Source organism: Meriones unguiculatus, chromosome 3, assembly GCF_030254825.1.
Source record: "Meriones unguiculatus strain TT.TT164.6M chromosome 3, Bangor_MerUng_6.1, whole genome shotgun sequence".
NCBI classification, from domain to species: Eukaryota; Metazoa; Chordata; class Mammalia; order Rodentia; family Muridae; genus Meriones; species Meriones unguiculatus.
This window is the reverse complement of record NC_083351.1, coordinates 19,322,147-19,337,889: the sequence shown is the minus strand read 5'-3', so window position 1 is coordinate 19,337,889 and position 15,743 is coordinate 19,322,147. Positions and strand designations below refer to the sequence as shown.

The 15,743-nt window shown below is 43.1% G+C and overlaps 1 protein-coding gene across 6 annotated transcripts in view; it reads right to left on the bottom strand.

Annotated features, from left to right (window-relative positions):
- Positions 1-15,743, bottom strand: part of Phactr4 (phosphatase and actin regulator 4) — a 70,443-nt gene that overhangs the window by 27,600 nt on the left and 27,100 nt on the right. For 4 of the 6 annotated variants that reach the window (XM_060379390.1, XM_021651394.2, XM_021651395.2 and 1 more), the window contains 2 exons: positions 5,325-5,498; positions 2,610-2,690 (listed from right to left, as the gene is read on the bottom strand). In XM_060379390.1, the coding sequence (XP_060235373.1) occupies positions 2,610-2,690; positions 5,325-5,498 (255 nt within the window). Of the gene's footprint in view, positions 1-2,609; positions 2,691-5,324; positions 5,499-5,686; positions 5,810-15,743 lie in introns of all 6 variants that reach the window. The other 2 variants (XM_021651396.2, XM_021651397.2) reach the window with 2 other exon arrangements.

Sequence of the window (15,743 nt, the reverse complement as noted above, 5' to 3'; positions counted from 1 at the left end):
GTTCACAACAGTCAGTAACTACAATTACAGGGGCTCTTACAACCTCTAACCTATGTAGGCTTAACCTCTAAGCCTAACCTATGTAGGCTTCTGCACTTACGTGTACATACCCCTGACACAGATACACCAGACACATATACAAGTGAGTTTAGAAAGTAAGTCTTGCCAGTCAGTGGTGGTGTACATCTTTAATCCTAGCATCCAAGAGGCAGAGGTAGGCAGCATGATGGTCTACAGAGTTAAATCCTGGACAGCTAGAGCTACACAGAAAAATGCTGTCTCAAAAATTTAAAAAAAAAAAAAAAAAAGTCTTTTTAAAAAGAAGCAGGGGCTAGAGAGAAGGCTCAGAGGTTAAGAATATCGCCTGTTTTTCCAAAGGTCCTGAGTTCAATTCCCAGCAACCACATGGTGGCTCATAACCATCTATCTTGAGATCTGGTGCCCTCTTCTGGTGTGCAGGCACACATGCAGACAGAACACTGTATATATAATAAATAAATCTTAAGAAGAAGAAGAAGAAGAAGAAGAAGAAGAAGAAGAAGAAGAAGAAGAAGAAGAAGAAGAAGAAGAAGAAGAAGCAGCAGCAGCAGCAGCAGCAGCAGCAGCAGCAGCAGCAGCAGCAGCAGCAGCAGCAGCAGCATGGTGTGACAGCACACATCTTTAGCTCCAGCACTTGGGAAGCAGAGGCAGGCGGATCTCTGAGTTTGAAGCCAGCCTGGTCTACAACTGAGAACAGGTCAGCCATGGCTCTGTCTTAAAAAACAAAACGAAATAAATAAATATAAAAATAAATAAATAAGCCAGATGTGGTGGCACATACCTTAATCCCAGCACTCAGGGAAGCAGACGCAGGAGGATTTCTCTGAGTTTGAGACCAGCCCGGTCAAAAAAGTGAGTCCAGAACAGCCAGGGCTACACAGAGAAACCCTGTCTCAAAAGCGGAAGCCAAACAAACAAACAAATACATGGAAGAAGCAGTATACCTAAAAGCATGAAACGATGATCAGGAACTGGCAATGTGTGCAGTCGGATAGAGACCAGGTTCATGTGGTTATGGGCAGGACTGTAAAGGCAAGCAGGTGCCAGGCTATGATGAGTATAAAATACAAGTAAAGGAGCTAGAAATCAACCCTGGATGGAACCAAAAGTCCAAGGAGTAGAAGTGGTAAGGAGGTATAATTTCATCTGTTTGTAGAAGGCTGGTTCTGGAAGCTGTTAGGAGGAAGGGGAAGCAACAGAAACTACTGTTTTAATTTACATGAAAAAAAATAGCAGGAGGTCACAGAAGGTTTACCGTATTAATTAATTGGTTAGTTATTAAACTAGCTTTTTAGACAGATCTTAATATGCACCCCTGTCTGGCCTAGTACTCTATATACCAGGCTGGTTTTTTGTTTGTTTGTTTGTTTTGTTTTGTTTTTTCTTTTTTTTTTTTTTGGTTTTCAAGACAGGGTTTGTCTTTGTAGCTTTGGCTGTCCTGGACTTGCTTTGTAGACCAGGCTGGTCTTGAACTCACAGAGATCCACCTGCCTCTGCCTCCCTGAGCACTGTGATTACAGGTGCTGGGATTAAAGGCCTGCACCACCATGCCCACCTGTAGATTTTTCTTTTTAATTTTTATTTTCTTTTGGTTTTGAGTATCCCTGAATGGTCCAGGACTCACTCTATAGACGAGGCTGGCATGGAACTCACAGAGTTCTGCCTGCCTCTGCCTTCCAAGTTCTCAGACAAAACGTGTGTGCCACCATGTCTGGCTTTTTATTTCTTTTTAAAACTATTACATTCATTTATGGATGTGCCATGGCTCATGTCATAGTGCCTATGTTGAGATCAGACAACATATGAGTATAGTTCTCTACAGGGGCCTGTACTGGATGAATCATCGCTCTGGCACTGTACTCTTTATTTTATTAATTTTCAGAATCTTTTGTTGTTGGTTTTTAAGTATATTATTGTTTTGTCTGCATGTATGCATGTATGTACAGCACGTGCTTGCCTGGTGCCAGGGAAAGGCAGAAAAGGTGCTGATCATCTGGAACTAGAGTTACAGATGGCTGTGAGACACTCTGTGTGTACTTGATTTGAGCCCAGGATGTAACAGTAGCAGGTGCCCTTAACCACTGAGCCATATCTACAGTGCCTACTTATTTTTTAGAAGAAGGAAGCAAGATGGCAATTCTGCCAAAGTAGCGAACTGTGAAACTGAAGAAAAATGAAATACATCAAGGTACAACATAACAGCCCTACAAGACAAAGTAACAACTGAGTATTGAAACATCAATGAGTGATCATTGTGACAGTGAGATGAGCATGGAGGCAAGTTGGTCAAAACTACCAACCAACAATTTGAAATAACTGTCACCACTGCAGGTGACACAAGTCTGAGGATGACAGACACAGAAGGTTTGCTCCCGGACCCTTCACCAATCATTCTATCTCACAGCTTAAGAGCGAAGCCAGACACCTGAAAAGAACTAGGGAGCCATTTTTACAGTACTCCTCCACTGTAAGTACAGCAATAGTAAAGCAAAGAAGAGAATTCAAGTATGGAGCGTGACCCAGCGACAGACTACTGCACAGACAGGCGTACGCGATCGTCTGGAACTCACCCTGCTCAGGGTCTTCCAATAGAACCCCTCGTTTAACCAGCTCTTCTCTTGGTTTTCGCATAGATATTTTTCGCTCTAAAACTAATATTAAATTGGAAAACAGAACTCAGAAGTGTGGCAGTTGGAAGGTGAACATATCTCTTAGCGTTAATGCGTATAAAGCGGTTCACATTACTTGTACTCTTAAGGAAGAGAGAACAGGAAAAGTAACTTTAAACCTAAAACTCAGTTGGGTCTGGTGCCACATGCCTGTAATCCCAGCACTTGGGAAGTGGAGGCAGGAGGGTCAGTTCCAGGACAGCCTCAGCTACCCAGTAAATTCTAGACTAGCATGGGCTACACAAGGCTGCCTCAAACAAAACAAAAGTCACAATTTGAGAGTAGGATGCTGAAAAATGCAGCCAAGTTCAAGGCCAGCCTATGCTATACAGTGTTAGGTAAGGCATGGCAAGGCTCTGAACAAAACAAAACAAAATCATTTGCTGGGGCTGGAAGTTAGATTAACTGTAGTGATTGCCTAGCATGTTCAAGGCCCTGGGTTCTACACCTAGAACTGAATATCAAAAACAAACAACAAAGCCAGGCACGGTGGCACACGTCTGTCATCCCAGCACTCGGGGAGGCAGACAGGCAGATCTCTGTAAATTCTAGGCTAGCCTGGTCTATAGAGCTAGTTCTAAAACAGCCAGGGTTACACAGAGAAACCTTATCTAGAAAAACCAAACCAAACCAAATCAAATCAAACCAAACAAACAAAAAATAAAACAACAAAATCTTAATGTTAATGTTTTTTTGTTTTGTTTTTTTATTACTTGTGCTGGGAAAGTATCATTTCTCAAAGAAGCCACTCTGAAATGGCTGCAGCTTCTCTGGGCTTCAACAGTGAGGTGTTACATACTCGTACATACTCCTGGCAAACGGGCAAAGCAGAAAAGAGCTGCAGTGCGGGTGCCTCAGGGTCTCACTACCGATTCCTGTCCAGCCCTTTTGCTTTCATATTTATTTTGGCCTAGAGCTCACTATGTAACCCAGGCTAGCCCCTCACTCCTGGCCGCCTGTCATGTACTGAGATGACAGGCAGCGTGATGTTTGTCTTTACTAACAGATTTAATCCCATCAAAACACAAACATGGACAGGCAGCTAGGGAATGTTAAGTGTCGGCCAGGCTTGCTGAAACAGGCCTGTAAATTTCAGCTATTCCAAAGGCTGAGGAGGGAGGATTGTCATGGTTTCAAGCAGGGTGAGCAATCTGGTGAGACCCTGAAACAAAATGAAAAACAAAACAAAAACGACTGTGTTGGGGGGGCAGGGAGAAGGACAGGGTGTTGACTCAACTGGTAAGTTTGTGGCCAAGCCTGATAAATGAAATTTCATTCCTGGAACCGGGTTGGTGGAAGGAGAGAAAAGACTTTGCAAATTTTACTAGACTTCCCTGTGACCTGACCCAACAAACAAACTGTAGTTTAAAAAAAAACAACCACTGGACATCATGCTCCATACCATCAGGAGGCTAAGGCAGGATAACTGCTACAATTGAGCCCAACCCAGGCAACAAAAGGAACAGCAGGTCAATTGAGGACCTGCCTCAAAAAAAAAAAAAAAAAAAAGAAGATGGCTGGGGTTGTAGGTCAGTGGTAGAACACATCCCTAGTATGTGTCATACCTTAGGTTCATACACGTAATCATCAATACAAAACACAAAAGCAAGAAAAGGTTCAATGAAAGACCATTTATCTGTCTAAATTCTAAAAGACTAAACTCTTCAAGTAGGAGGTTATAGAAATTTAGGGAGATGTGAAAAGTTGGATGCTTCTAAAATAGGAAACTCATTTGGTAGAACGTATGCCTTCCAAGCACTAAGTCCTGGCTCAATCCTGGAATCCTGGTGCTCAGGAAGGCTAGACAGGAGAACCACAAGTTCAAGACTGTCCTTGTGGTATAAAGAGTCAAGGACACCCTGTGATATAGGAGACTGTCCTCTAGATTAATCAGATGATCAATTAATTAACAGAGCCCCCTGCAAGCACTATTGTTGTTATTGTTTGCCCCATATAATCCAGACTGACTGAATTTTCTGTGTGGCTAAGGATAACCTTAAATTCCTGATCCTCCTGCTTCCACCTTCCAAGTGCTGGGATTACAGCCTGCACCATCAAGCTCATCTAAATCAGGGAATTTTTTTCAATGTGTGTGTACAATTTGTACGTATATGCGTGTAAACACACATGGGAATGTGCATGATATGGCATGCATGTGAAGGTCAGAGGTCAGCCTCCAGTGTCAACTCTCACTACGCTGGTTGAGACAGTGTTTCTTGGTGTTTGTTTTCTTTCCCCACTGTGCATGTTAGCTGGCCCCTGGGGTTCTCGGGATTCCCTGTTGCAGCCTTTCCCCTCCCCACAGAAGCACTAGCCTGCAACAGTCTATGTACAGATTCTAGCTTTATGTAGGCTCTAGGGGTTCCAATTTAGGTCCTCACATTAGCATCAAGTGCTGTGTCTACTCAGTCTCCTCCTTGTCCCACACAGAGAATGCTTAAAATTAGAAGCCTTATTTATTTACTGATTGATTGATTGGCAAGGTCTCACGGCGCCCAGCTTGGTGGGAACTCCATGGACTGCAGAAGAGCACAGGCATAGCCAGTATCAGAAAGAGCCTAGCTAGCCGCAACCCCATCCTCCACGTGCACACTTAATTTAAATCTCCTATCTTACCTTCTGATGTCTCTTTGAATTTATCACTGCTTTTTTTTTTCCTCCATTTCCATGGCTTGAAGATCTTGCCAAAACCTGAGAACTTGCTTTTTCTTTTGGTGGGAGGAGTTGTGTCACCTGCTTCCACAGAGTCCATGAACACGCCTGGGTCTGCAGAGGGCTGCTCTGCTTCTTCTGCACAGGGAGGAGGAGAGAGGAAAGGAACAGCTAATTAATTACTCCTGTGTAACCTCTAACCCTGCCCCCTCTCTTCCTGTGGCTCTAGAAAAGGATCGGAGCAATGACAACAATCATGAGACAAGTCACACTGCAGACATCATATGGACAGCAAAGGCCCAAATCACTGACGGAGCTAAACTGACCTGATGTCATTTAACAGGAAAATTCAGTGCAATGGCGAGAACCAGTCCACATCTTCAGCACACACAATGCAGATGTCATCTCAACATGCATGAGCTCTGTCCCACTGAAACACGGATCCACCACTACGGAAATCACTGTTAAACATTACCCTCTCCACAAACTCCCAGCAGTTTCCGGGATTCAAACAGTTCAGAGAAGGGCAATCCATCAAGTGTTGACACCTTGTGTCTGTTTATCAGCTTTTCTCCCCACACAAAAAGAGCTCTGCATAATTGTGGAAGATTGGAAAAACACTGAGGTTGGGGAAGGGCATTAGATCAAATGCTTTGAAATGGAGGGAACTGGAAACAGAAAAGGAGAAATTCTACTTTGCCTATCACAGAATTACTTAGGAGAAATCTTGATATTAAGGATTTGACCCACAACATAGTTGACATACTACAATCAGGACTGAGATCGAAGGTCTTGAGCCCCACATAATGACACATGTAGGGCTTAGTTAGTCAGCTCTAATGGCTGAGAAGGCAGCAGTCGTTGGGCGGGGACAGGAAGGCAACAATAACAAAAGCAGGAAGGCAGCACAATGCAGCGAGCATCCCACCAACTGTCCCAGAGTTCTCTGGTCTAAGGGAAGAAAAAGGTCCGTGGGCTCTCTCCTGGGATGAAGGTGCAACTGCTACTTCAAAGAAATTTATTTATTTTATTTTTTATTTTATTATGTATACAATGTTCTGCCTTCGTGAACACCAGAAGAGGGCACCAGATTTCAATATAGATGGTTGTGAGCCACCATGTGGTTGCTCAGGACCACTGGAAGAGCAAGCAGTGCTCTTAACCTCTGAGCCATCTCTTCAGTCTACATCTAAAATTTTAATTGGACTAAAAATGTTAAAGAAAAGACCATAAAGAAAAGCACCCAAAATTTTAGCAACACAGAGAGCTCCTGCCTGAAAGGTCTTTAAAGGAAGACTCATTCAGCCTGATTCTGCTGCTTGCAACCACACCTAATCATTCACTCTTTGGTTTTTGTTCTGTTTTTTTTTTTTTTTTTTTTTTGATTTTTTTTTCTTGTTGTTGGGTTTGTTTGTTTTGAGACAGGGTTTCTCTGTAGCCCTGGCTATCCTGGAAATCACTCTGTAGACCAGGCTGGTCTCAAACTTACAGAAATCCACCTGCCTCTGCCTCCTGAGTGCTGGGATCAAAGGCATGTACTGCCATACCTAGAAGAAACAGTGTTCTCTTTGCTTTTCTCTTCATATGTATATAATTTTGTCAAATGTTTTAAAACAGAACTTTGCTTCATGGAGTGGAGTAACGCCACACCTAGCCCTACATGTTATATTTCACAATTCATTCATCCACATTAACATTTTCTTTATTAGTCATCTATCTTTGTATTTCTATTTTTGCTTGTTTTATGTGACAAGGTCTTCAGCCCAGGCTGACCCTGAATTCATTTGTAGCTGAGAATGACCTTGAACCCCTGATCCTTCATGGCCTTCTTCTCAAATGCTGAGATTTCAGGTGTAAGCCACCACATCCGGTTTCACTTATGTTTTTATTCTTCCTCCTCCTACTCGCAATGACAAGCTGCATATTATTTCAGTGACTCACACATCTGTCCAAATATTTAGAATCAGCCCAACTGCCTTTGTAATATGCAGGCTCTCCAGGAAGTGGGGCCATGAATCCTTTTTAAAAACTCTGCAGTCAGGTATGATGACACACACCTATAATCTTAGCACCCAGGAGGCAAAAGCAGGAGGATAAGAAGTTCCAGGACAGTGTGGCTACATAGTGAGACCCTATCTCAAGAACACGAGGGCAGGGCTGACGCTCTCAAGTGAGTGTGGCGCTGGCACAAGGTCCCGAGTGCCACAAAACCCCAAACATTCAGGGTCTCACATCGCTAAGTTTGTTACTCAACCCCAGATCATTATCTGGGAACCTCACACATGTTAAAAAGACAGGGGCAGGCATTTCTGACTCAAACTTCTGCCTTGCTGAGGCAGCTAGATCAAGTGTGGCAGCGCTGCTGGGCAAGGCGCCCCACAGGGTTACCCAGGTGCCCCGTGCTTCCCAGCCCCGGTCACATACAACTCAAATTACAAGGAAGCATAGGCTTGCTTTGTTGTTTGGGAATTTTTTTGTTTTTGAGACAAGGTCTCCGTGTAATCCTGGCTGTCCAGGAACTCTAGGTTCTCAGCCTGTGGGTCACACCCCTTTGGGGTCACCGAAGACCATCGGAAAATACAAATATTTACATTAAGATTCAAAACAGTAGCCATATTACAGCTAGAAAATAACACCAAAAATAATTTTACGTGGGGTCACCACAACATGAGGAACTGTATTAAAAGGCCACAGCATAAGGAAGTTTGAGAACCACTACTGTCACAACCTCGGGGATCCTCCTACCACTATCTCCTAAGTGTTGGGATTAAAGGCATGAACCACCACACCCAAGCCAGAGACACAGACTCTTCTAGCCACGCTGATATTGCGCTCCTATACAGCAGAAAACAGTGTGCGCTATGCCACATATGGTGGTGCGCACCTATAATCTCTGCATTTGGGAGGCTTAGGCAGGAGCGCCTGCTTGCTGTTCCAGACCAGCCTGGGCCATAGAGTGAGGTCCAGGACCCTGAACTACACACTGAGAGGGCCAGAGAGATGGTTCTATGGGCACAGCTCTGTGCTTACAGGGCAAACCTGGAGTTCTCTCACACAAGGAAGGAGAAAACTGACTCCAAAATACATCACAAACCCACACTGATAATAAGTAAAATACTAAGGGGCTAGAGAGATGGCTCAGCAGTTAAAAGCACTGATTGCTCTTGCAGACGGCCCAGGTTCAAATCCCAGCACACTGGCTCACAACCATGTACAACTCCAGTTCCTGAGGCCCAGATGCCCTCCTTTGACTCCACAGGCATCAGGCATGCACACAGTGCACATACATACATACATACAGGGAAAACATAGATAAACATAAAACATAAAGAATTTTAGAACTTAAAATAATAAACAAATGTCTCAGGAGCAGGACCCAAGGGCTCACACTTATGATCCTGGCAGTGTCACTACAGGGAGGACCACAAGTTTGAGGGTAGCATGGGCTATGTATATAGCAAGCTTTGTCTAAAAACAGACAGGCAAACCTATAATGGTGCATTATTGTGTAGTGGCCAATCGGGTCAGGTTAGCTTATCATGAACACGGTGCCTGGTGTGCTATCTGCTTGTTCCATACTGCTGGGAGGGGACAGAAACATCTCTGGTTATGAAAGTAATTTGTTCCTGTTTTGTGTGAAAAGGTCTTTCTCCTCTGCTGGATAATTATAGATTTAGTTACATTTTTCTTTTTTGTTTTGTTTTTCAAGATGGTTTCCCTGACTGTCCTGGCTCTGCCTCCCATCTTTTCAGCCCGTGAAACAAGGTCTATGCTGGCTTCAAACTTAAACTCCTCTCAGCCTCTCAAGCACTGAGATCAGCGGTGCACAGAGGCACACCCAGTCAGCCGTCCTCAACTGAGGCACTTATTCCATCTGCACTTCATATTTTCACTGTCAGTTTGGCTTTCGTTCTTCACTTGTATTTGTCTTGTTTTCCACACTCTTGATTTACTAATCTATGTGGATTTAGACCTACACTGCACACTGCTTCCTGAACCTTCTGGGCGATTGCCGCATATTTCACTTCTATATACATGTAACAATAAACCACAGAAAACATCTTGTTGTTTTCTATATCTCATATATAAACTCTTCATTTATTGCTATAATTCTATTTTCATCAAGAATGTTGCTTCTTTATTCCTGAAGATACTTTCAGTTGTATATTTTTGGGCTTGTTTGTTCATTTAAATGGCTTTTTGAGACAGGGTCTCTTGTGGCTGAGGTCAGCCTTGAATCTTTTGCCTCAACTATCCACATACAAGGGTTATAGCCATAGGCCAACCTTTTTCATTCTTTCTTTTTACTTCTGTGATCCTGAGGATTGAAACTAGGTCCCTGTGCTTGCTAGGTAAGTTGTTTATCTCACAGCTACATCTATGTCCTTGCTTTGTTTAATTTTAGCACTTTAAAAATGCGTGACAGAGCTAGAGGGATGGCACAGAGGTTAGGAGCACTTGCCTCTCTTCCAGAAGTCCCAGGTTTGATTCCCAGCATCCATGTTGTGGCTCACAACTGTCTGTATCTCCAGGGACTCTGATACCCTTTCCTGGCCTCTTTGGGTACTAGACATACTCAAGGTACACATATATACAAACAGGCAAAACATCCATACATAAAAATAAACAAAATTGAAAAAAAATTTAATGTGTAACAAAATAGAGATCTGATTTCAAAGTTTGTGGCCCTCCCTTTGGGGGGCGGGGAGGTTTCTCTGTGTAGCCTTGGCCATCCTCAAACTAACAGAGATCCCTCTGCCTCTGTCTCCCGAGTGCTGGGATTACAGGTGTGTGACGCCACTTTAACTTTTTATATTTTTAACCTGACTTACTATAGCTTCTTGCATACTGATTCATTTTGTAACAAAGGTTCATAACATACAGTTGATAACGGCAACGTAATACACACCTGCAATCCCAGCACTTGAGAGGCAAATCAACCGATATAAAAGCAGACATCAAATTTAATTATCGAAAGTTCAAGGCCATTTGAGATATGGCTATCATATCTCAAAAAACAAAACAAAAAATAAGAAAGCAGGAACAACAAAACAAATAAAATGCAATTTACAAAAACGGCATAATATATAATTCTTGTTCTCGAAACAACCTGCACAAATGCTATAAATCTCAAATACTATTCAATATCAAATTTTTTAAAGGAGCTGAAAAGAGGCTTCCCAGGTAAAGGCACTTTTGGTGAGCTGAGTTTGGCCCCTGAGACCCACATGGTGGAAAGAAGGCACAAAGTCCTGGAAGTTCTGATCTCCATGTGCACACTGTGGCATGCACGTGTGAACACACACACAAATAAATAAGTATAATTTTTTATTTAAAAGATCTATATTAAAAAGTTAGGTTCAAATTAAACTATTTTCACCAACTAACTTGTTATTCAGATATAAGTCATTAAAATGTCCCATGATAATTTATCAATTCCTTACTCACATACGTAAAGAATGTCCATTTTGTTATCTGTGTGATACACGTATGCATGGGGCCAAAGGTCAGCCCTGGATGTCACTACCCAGGGGCCATCCACTTTACCTGTTTTACTTTTATTTTACTTGATGTGTTTGAGTGTTTATCTACATGCTTATCTGTGCATGATATGCATGCCTGGTGCCTGAAGAAGCAAGAAGAGGGCACTGGGTTCTCCTGGAATTGGAGTCACAGACAGTTGTAGGGCACCATCTGGATGCTGGGAATCAAACCTGGGCCCTCTGGAAGAGCAGCCAGTGCCCTTAACCACTGAGCAATTTCTCAAGCTCCTTCTTGGTGTTCTCTTCTTTCTGTTTCTTCTTCCTTCAGACAGGGTCTCACATGCAGCCCTAGCTGGCCTGGAACTTGCCAATGTAGACCAGGTTGGTCTGGAACTCACAGAGATTCATCTGCCTCTACCTCCCAAGATCTGGGATTAAAAGTATGTGCTACCAATGTTCAGAGATGATATTGTTGGTCCTACTAATTGATTGATTGATTTTTTTTTTTTTAAGACGGTTTCTCTATGTAGCCCTGGCTGTCCTGAACTCACTCTGCAGACCAGACTGGCCTCAAACTCATGGAGATTTGCCTGCCTCTGCCTCCTGAGTTCTGGGATTAAAGAAATGGGCCATTAATGTCTGTGTGTGTGTGTGTGTGTGTGTGTGTGTGTGTGTGTGTGTTTAAAGCAAAGACAGGGCTGTTAAGACAGATACTGAAAATAAATTAATAAAAAACACTATAAGCTGGTGGTATGTGCCTATGATTCAAACACTTCAAAGACTAGCTAGCTGTGTCTTTAAGGTTTAGTCTGAGGTTCACAGTAAGTTCAAGGCCAGCCTGGACTTCACAGTAGAGTCTCAAAACAACAAAACTAAGCCACACCTTTTAACACTTTGCCTCTTCAGGTATTCACTAACTACGCTAAGTTACACCTCCACATAAGTAGATAAAGGAAAACACAAATTAGTCGGGGGGAAAGAAACAGGATTAAATAAGTAACACACCCTAGAGCAAAGACTGCACAATTTTCTATGTTCTGATTCTGGTGGCACTGCAGACTCAAATCAGGGCCTCCTGCCTTCTACCACTACTCTGTGTCCCTAGCCTTCTTTCCATGTCTTATTCTCAAAAGAGGCCTCATTCGCCCAGACTGGCCTTGAGCTCTCTCTCTCTCAGCTTCCAGAGTGGCTGGTCTTATACCTAGCCTATAGCTAGTTCTTACCTTTGCTGGATGGCTACATATTGTGAGGCAACAGAAATCAACAGAACACAAATCTTCAACATTTCTTCACTAGATTTTTAATAAATGACTAAATTACCTGGTTTATTAGAATTCCACATCTATCATTTGTACTACCTTATCAGTTTTAAAGCTTATTATCTGTTGATTATTTATTTTTGTTTTCATCTGTAAGGATCCCCCCATTCATTGTGAATGAGTATGTGTGTGCATGTGCGTGTGCGTGTGCCCATGCATGTGTGTGTGCGTGCGTTCATATGCCAGGGCCCAAGTGTGAAGGTCAGAGGACACCAGAAGGAGTTTGTTCCCTCCTCTAATTATGAGGATTCCAGAGATCAAATTCAGGTCATCAGACTTGAGTAACAAGCACTTTTACTAGCTGGGCAATACTTTTGGCCCTTTTGATTTTTTGATGTTATTGCTGGGTTTTTGTTTTGTTTTCTGTTTTTGTTTTGTTTTGTTTTGTTTTGTTTTTCAAGATAGGATTTCTCTGTTTAACAGAGCCCTAGACCCATGATGTAGACCAGGCTGGCCTGGAATTCACAGAGATCCTCCAGCTTTGTCTCCCGAGTGCAGGTATTAAAGGGGTACCAGCCTTCTCTGAAAGACAGGCCTTAAACTTCAGAACACTGTAAATAGGCAGCATAATTTATGATACTTTGCCACAGCACTTCACACATTTTTTTGTTCTCTAAAAGAGGTTTATTATTGGATTTAAGGAATAGTTTTAGAAAACTGCAACAAAATTATAGAATCAAATCTTTCACTAATAAACAGACCAGGCTTTGTGCAGAGAAGGCCTACAACTTCTGGAGATCTCACAAAGCCTTGACCACGCGGCTTAGAAAGAACTGGACAAGGAGACAGATAAGGTTTCTGCACTTCTAAATACTGGCAGGGAAAAATGTATTTTCTTCCACAGCTGCAGCAAGAAATGATGCAGCCTGGGGCTCAGTGGAATGGCAGAGGGCTTGCTTAGCCTAGGATAAAGCCAGCACCACACAGTGATGCTACGTCATCCGTCCTACCTAGGCCACACGACAGGCATGCTCTGTAGGGAAGGGTGCTGGACTGCAGGGCTGGGCAGACAGCTTCAGGTTAGTGATGTGCTCAGCAAGAGGACTTGATTGTGGATCCCAGCACCTATATAAGTAAGAGCTGGCATGGTATCGTGTACCGAGGGGGAAGAGATCGAGTCAACATGACCCTGGAGCCATTAGTCAGCTAATCTACCCAGGTTCAAGAAAAGATCCTGTCTCAATAAATAAGATAGAGGGGCCAGTGAGATTCTCACAGTGTAAAGAAAAGCACTTGTCACACAGCGTGATAACTTCAGTTCAATCCCCAGACCCCATAGTGAGTAAGAACTGACTCCTGAAAGGTGTTCTCTGACCTCCACACATGCACTGTGGCTGTGGCATGCGTCACACACATACACACACACACACACACACACACACACACACACACACCTTTAAACATGTTTTATTAAAAGCAGGGAGGGGAGACCAGCATGGTAGCATTTGCCTTTAATCCCAGCATTTGGGAGGTAGAGGCCGGCAAATCTCAGTGAGTCTCAGGCCAGCCAGGGCTACAAAGTGAGACCTTGTTTCTTGTCTATCTGTTCTTAGACAAGGTGTCACTGTGTACCTCTGGCTGGCCTCCAACACTACACAGAGCATAGGGCCTTGAACTCACAGAGATCTGCCTGCCTCTGCCTCTGCCTCTGCCTCCTGAGTAGTGGGATTAAAAGGATATACCACCAAGACCCTACCATGAGACCTCTTCTTTAAAAAGAAAATAAAAAGCAACCCCCTCCCCAAAATAACCTCATAAAATGAAGTGGGGTGGGCCCACATTGAAAATGGCTCAACAGGTAAAGACTCTAGTCACCAAACCAAAAGACCTGAGTTTGATTTCTGGGTCCCACAGTGAGGAAGTAGAGATCAGACTCTGATGGCTTGTCTTCTGACTTCCACAAAAGCACCGCGTGTTCCATCACATGACCCCATAAATACATATGCACACACGTGATAACTAATTAAATAATACGAATGTAAACCATGGGGGGAGGGACTGGGAAGTGAGGTGGGATGGGGCTACAACCAGAATGTAAAGTGAATTTAAAAATAAATTAATTTTAAAAAATGTAAAACACAACAACAAAAAGATAATGTAGAGAGAGGGGTTGAGAAGGTAACTGAAATCCACCTCAGGCTCCAGGTGCACACATTCATGAATACATGCATACACACAACACCACACACACACACACACACACACAATACCACACACACACCCCACATAATATATAAACACACACAGCTTTTCTTCAAGGAAAAAGAAAACTGAGTAAAGACCTCAGTGTATTATAGTTCTAGAACAGTACACTGCATATTTTATTTATTTATCCTTCTAAAGGATCTAGTGCAACCTTCTAAACAGCTGACTACTAAAACACTTCCTAAAATATTGATATCTGAGTACTCAGTGTAGACCAGGCTGGCCTCAAACTCACAGCGATCCGCCTGCCTCTGCCTCCGCCGGGCTGGGATTAAAGTCACGTGCCACCACCACCAGGTTAATAAAAATTTGTAATTAAAATATTTTATTTACAAGCCAGGTGCGATGGTGCACACCTGCAATCCCAGCACTCTGGGAGGCAGAGGCAGGCGGATCTCTGTGAGTTTGAGGCTAGCCTGGTCTACAAAGCAAGTCCAGGTCAGCAAAGGCTACACAGGGAAACCCTGTCTTGAAAAACAAACAAACAAAAAATAGAAATTAAAAAAAATTATGTATGATTGTCTTTGTATCTGTAAAATATTTTTGCCATGATTGGGACTAATCCAATCCAAGGTCTCGTGCATGTACTTTAAACTAAAGCTACATCTCCAGGCTCCCAGAGCTTTTGTTAGTTATTAGTGGCAAAACTGAGACAGCATTTCAGGCAACCCAGGCAAACCTGGCACTCAGTACGTAGCCTTGACCTTCGGATCCCCCTGCCTCTACCTGAATGCTGGACTTACAGGTGTCCACCACACCCAAGTTGATGTGGTGCTAGGGACTAGAAGCCAGCTGGGTGGAGCGCCCTCCAACTAAGGTACAACTCAAGTGTTGGTTTTCTCTTAAAAGCACAAACAAACGTGATCAGTATAGAAATCAAATGGATATTCTTCATAAAGAATGCCACATCACTATATTGTACCAGCTCAACAACTTGATGCTTTTCAAAATCCTCTCATTTTCATGGTGTGGATAAATGCCCGCCATTTCTTGAGTTAAGAACTATGGAGCAGCAACCACAGGAAAAGCTGAGGCTGCCTAAGTGGGTAATTTATCAAATACAGGGTAAGGTTGACTCTAGGAGCCAAAACGCAACATGTCCTTGGAAGGGAGAAAGGCAGAAGTTGGGAATGTCTCTACTTTGGTTTTTGATTTCTAAAAATTGTTTAGTTAAATTTTTGTGTGTGGGAAACATGGTCTCCTAGAGTGGAGGCTGCTCTGAAACTTGCTATCAGGCCCAGGCTGACTACCCAGTTACTGAGCCTCCTGTTTCTCTCTCCAAGTACTGGGGTTACTGATGTGTTCCCCACCCCACCTCTGCATTTTAACTTGCTTTCTCTCAAGCTGGAAAGTGGTCCTGCAAGGTTTCTTGCATT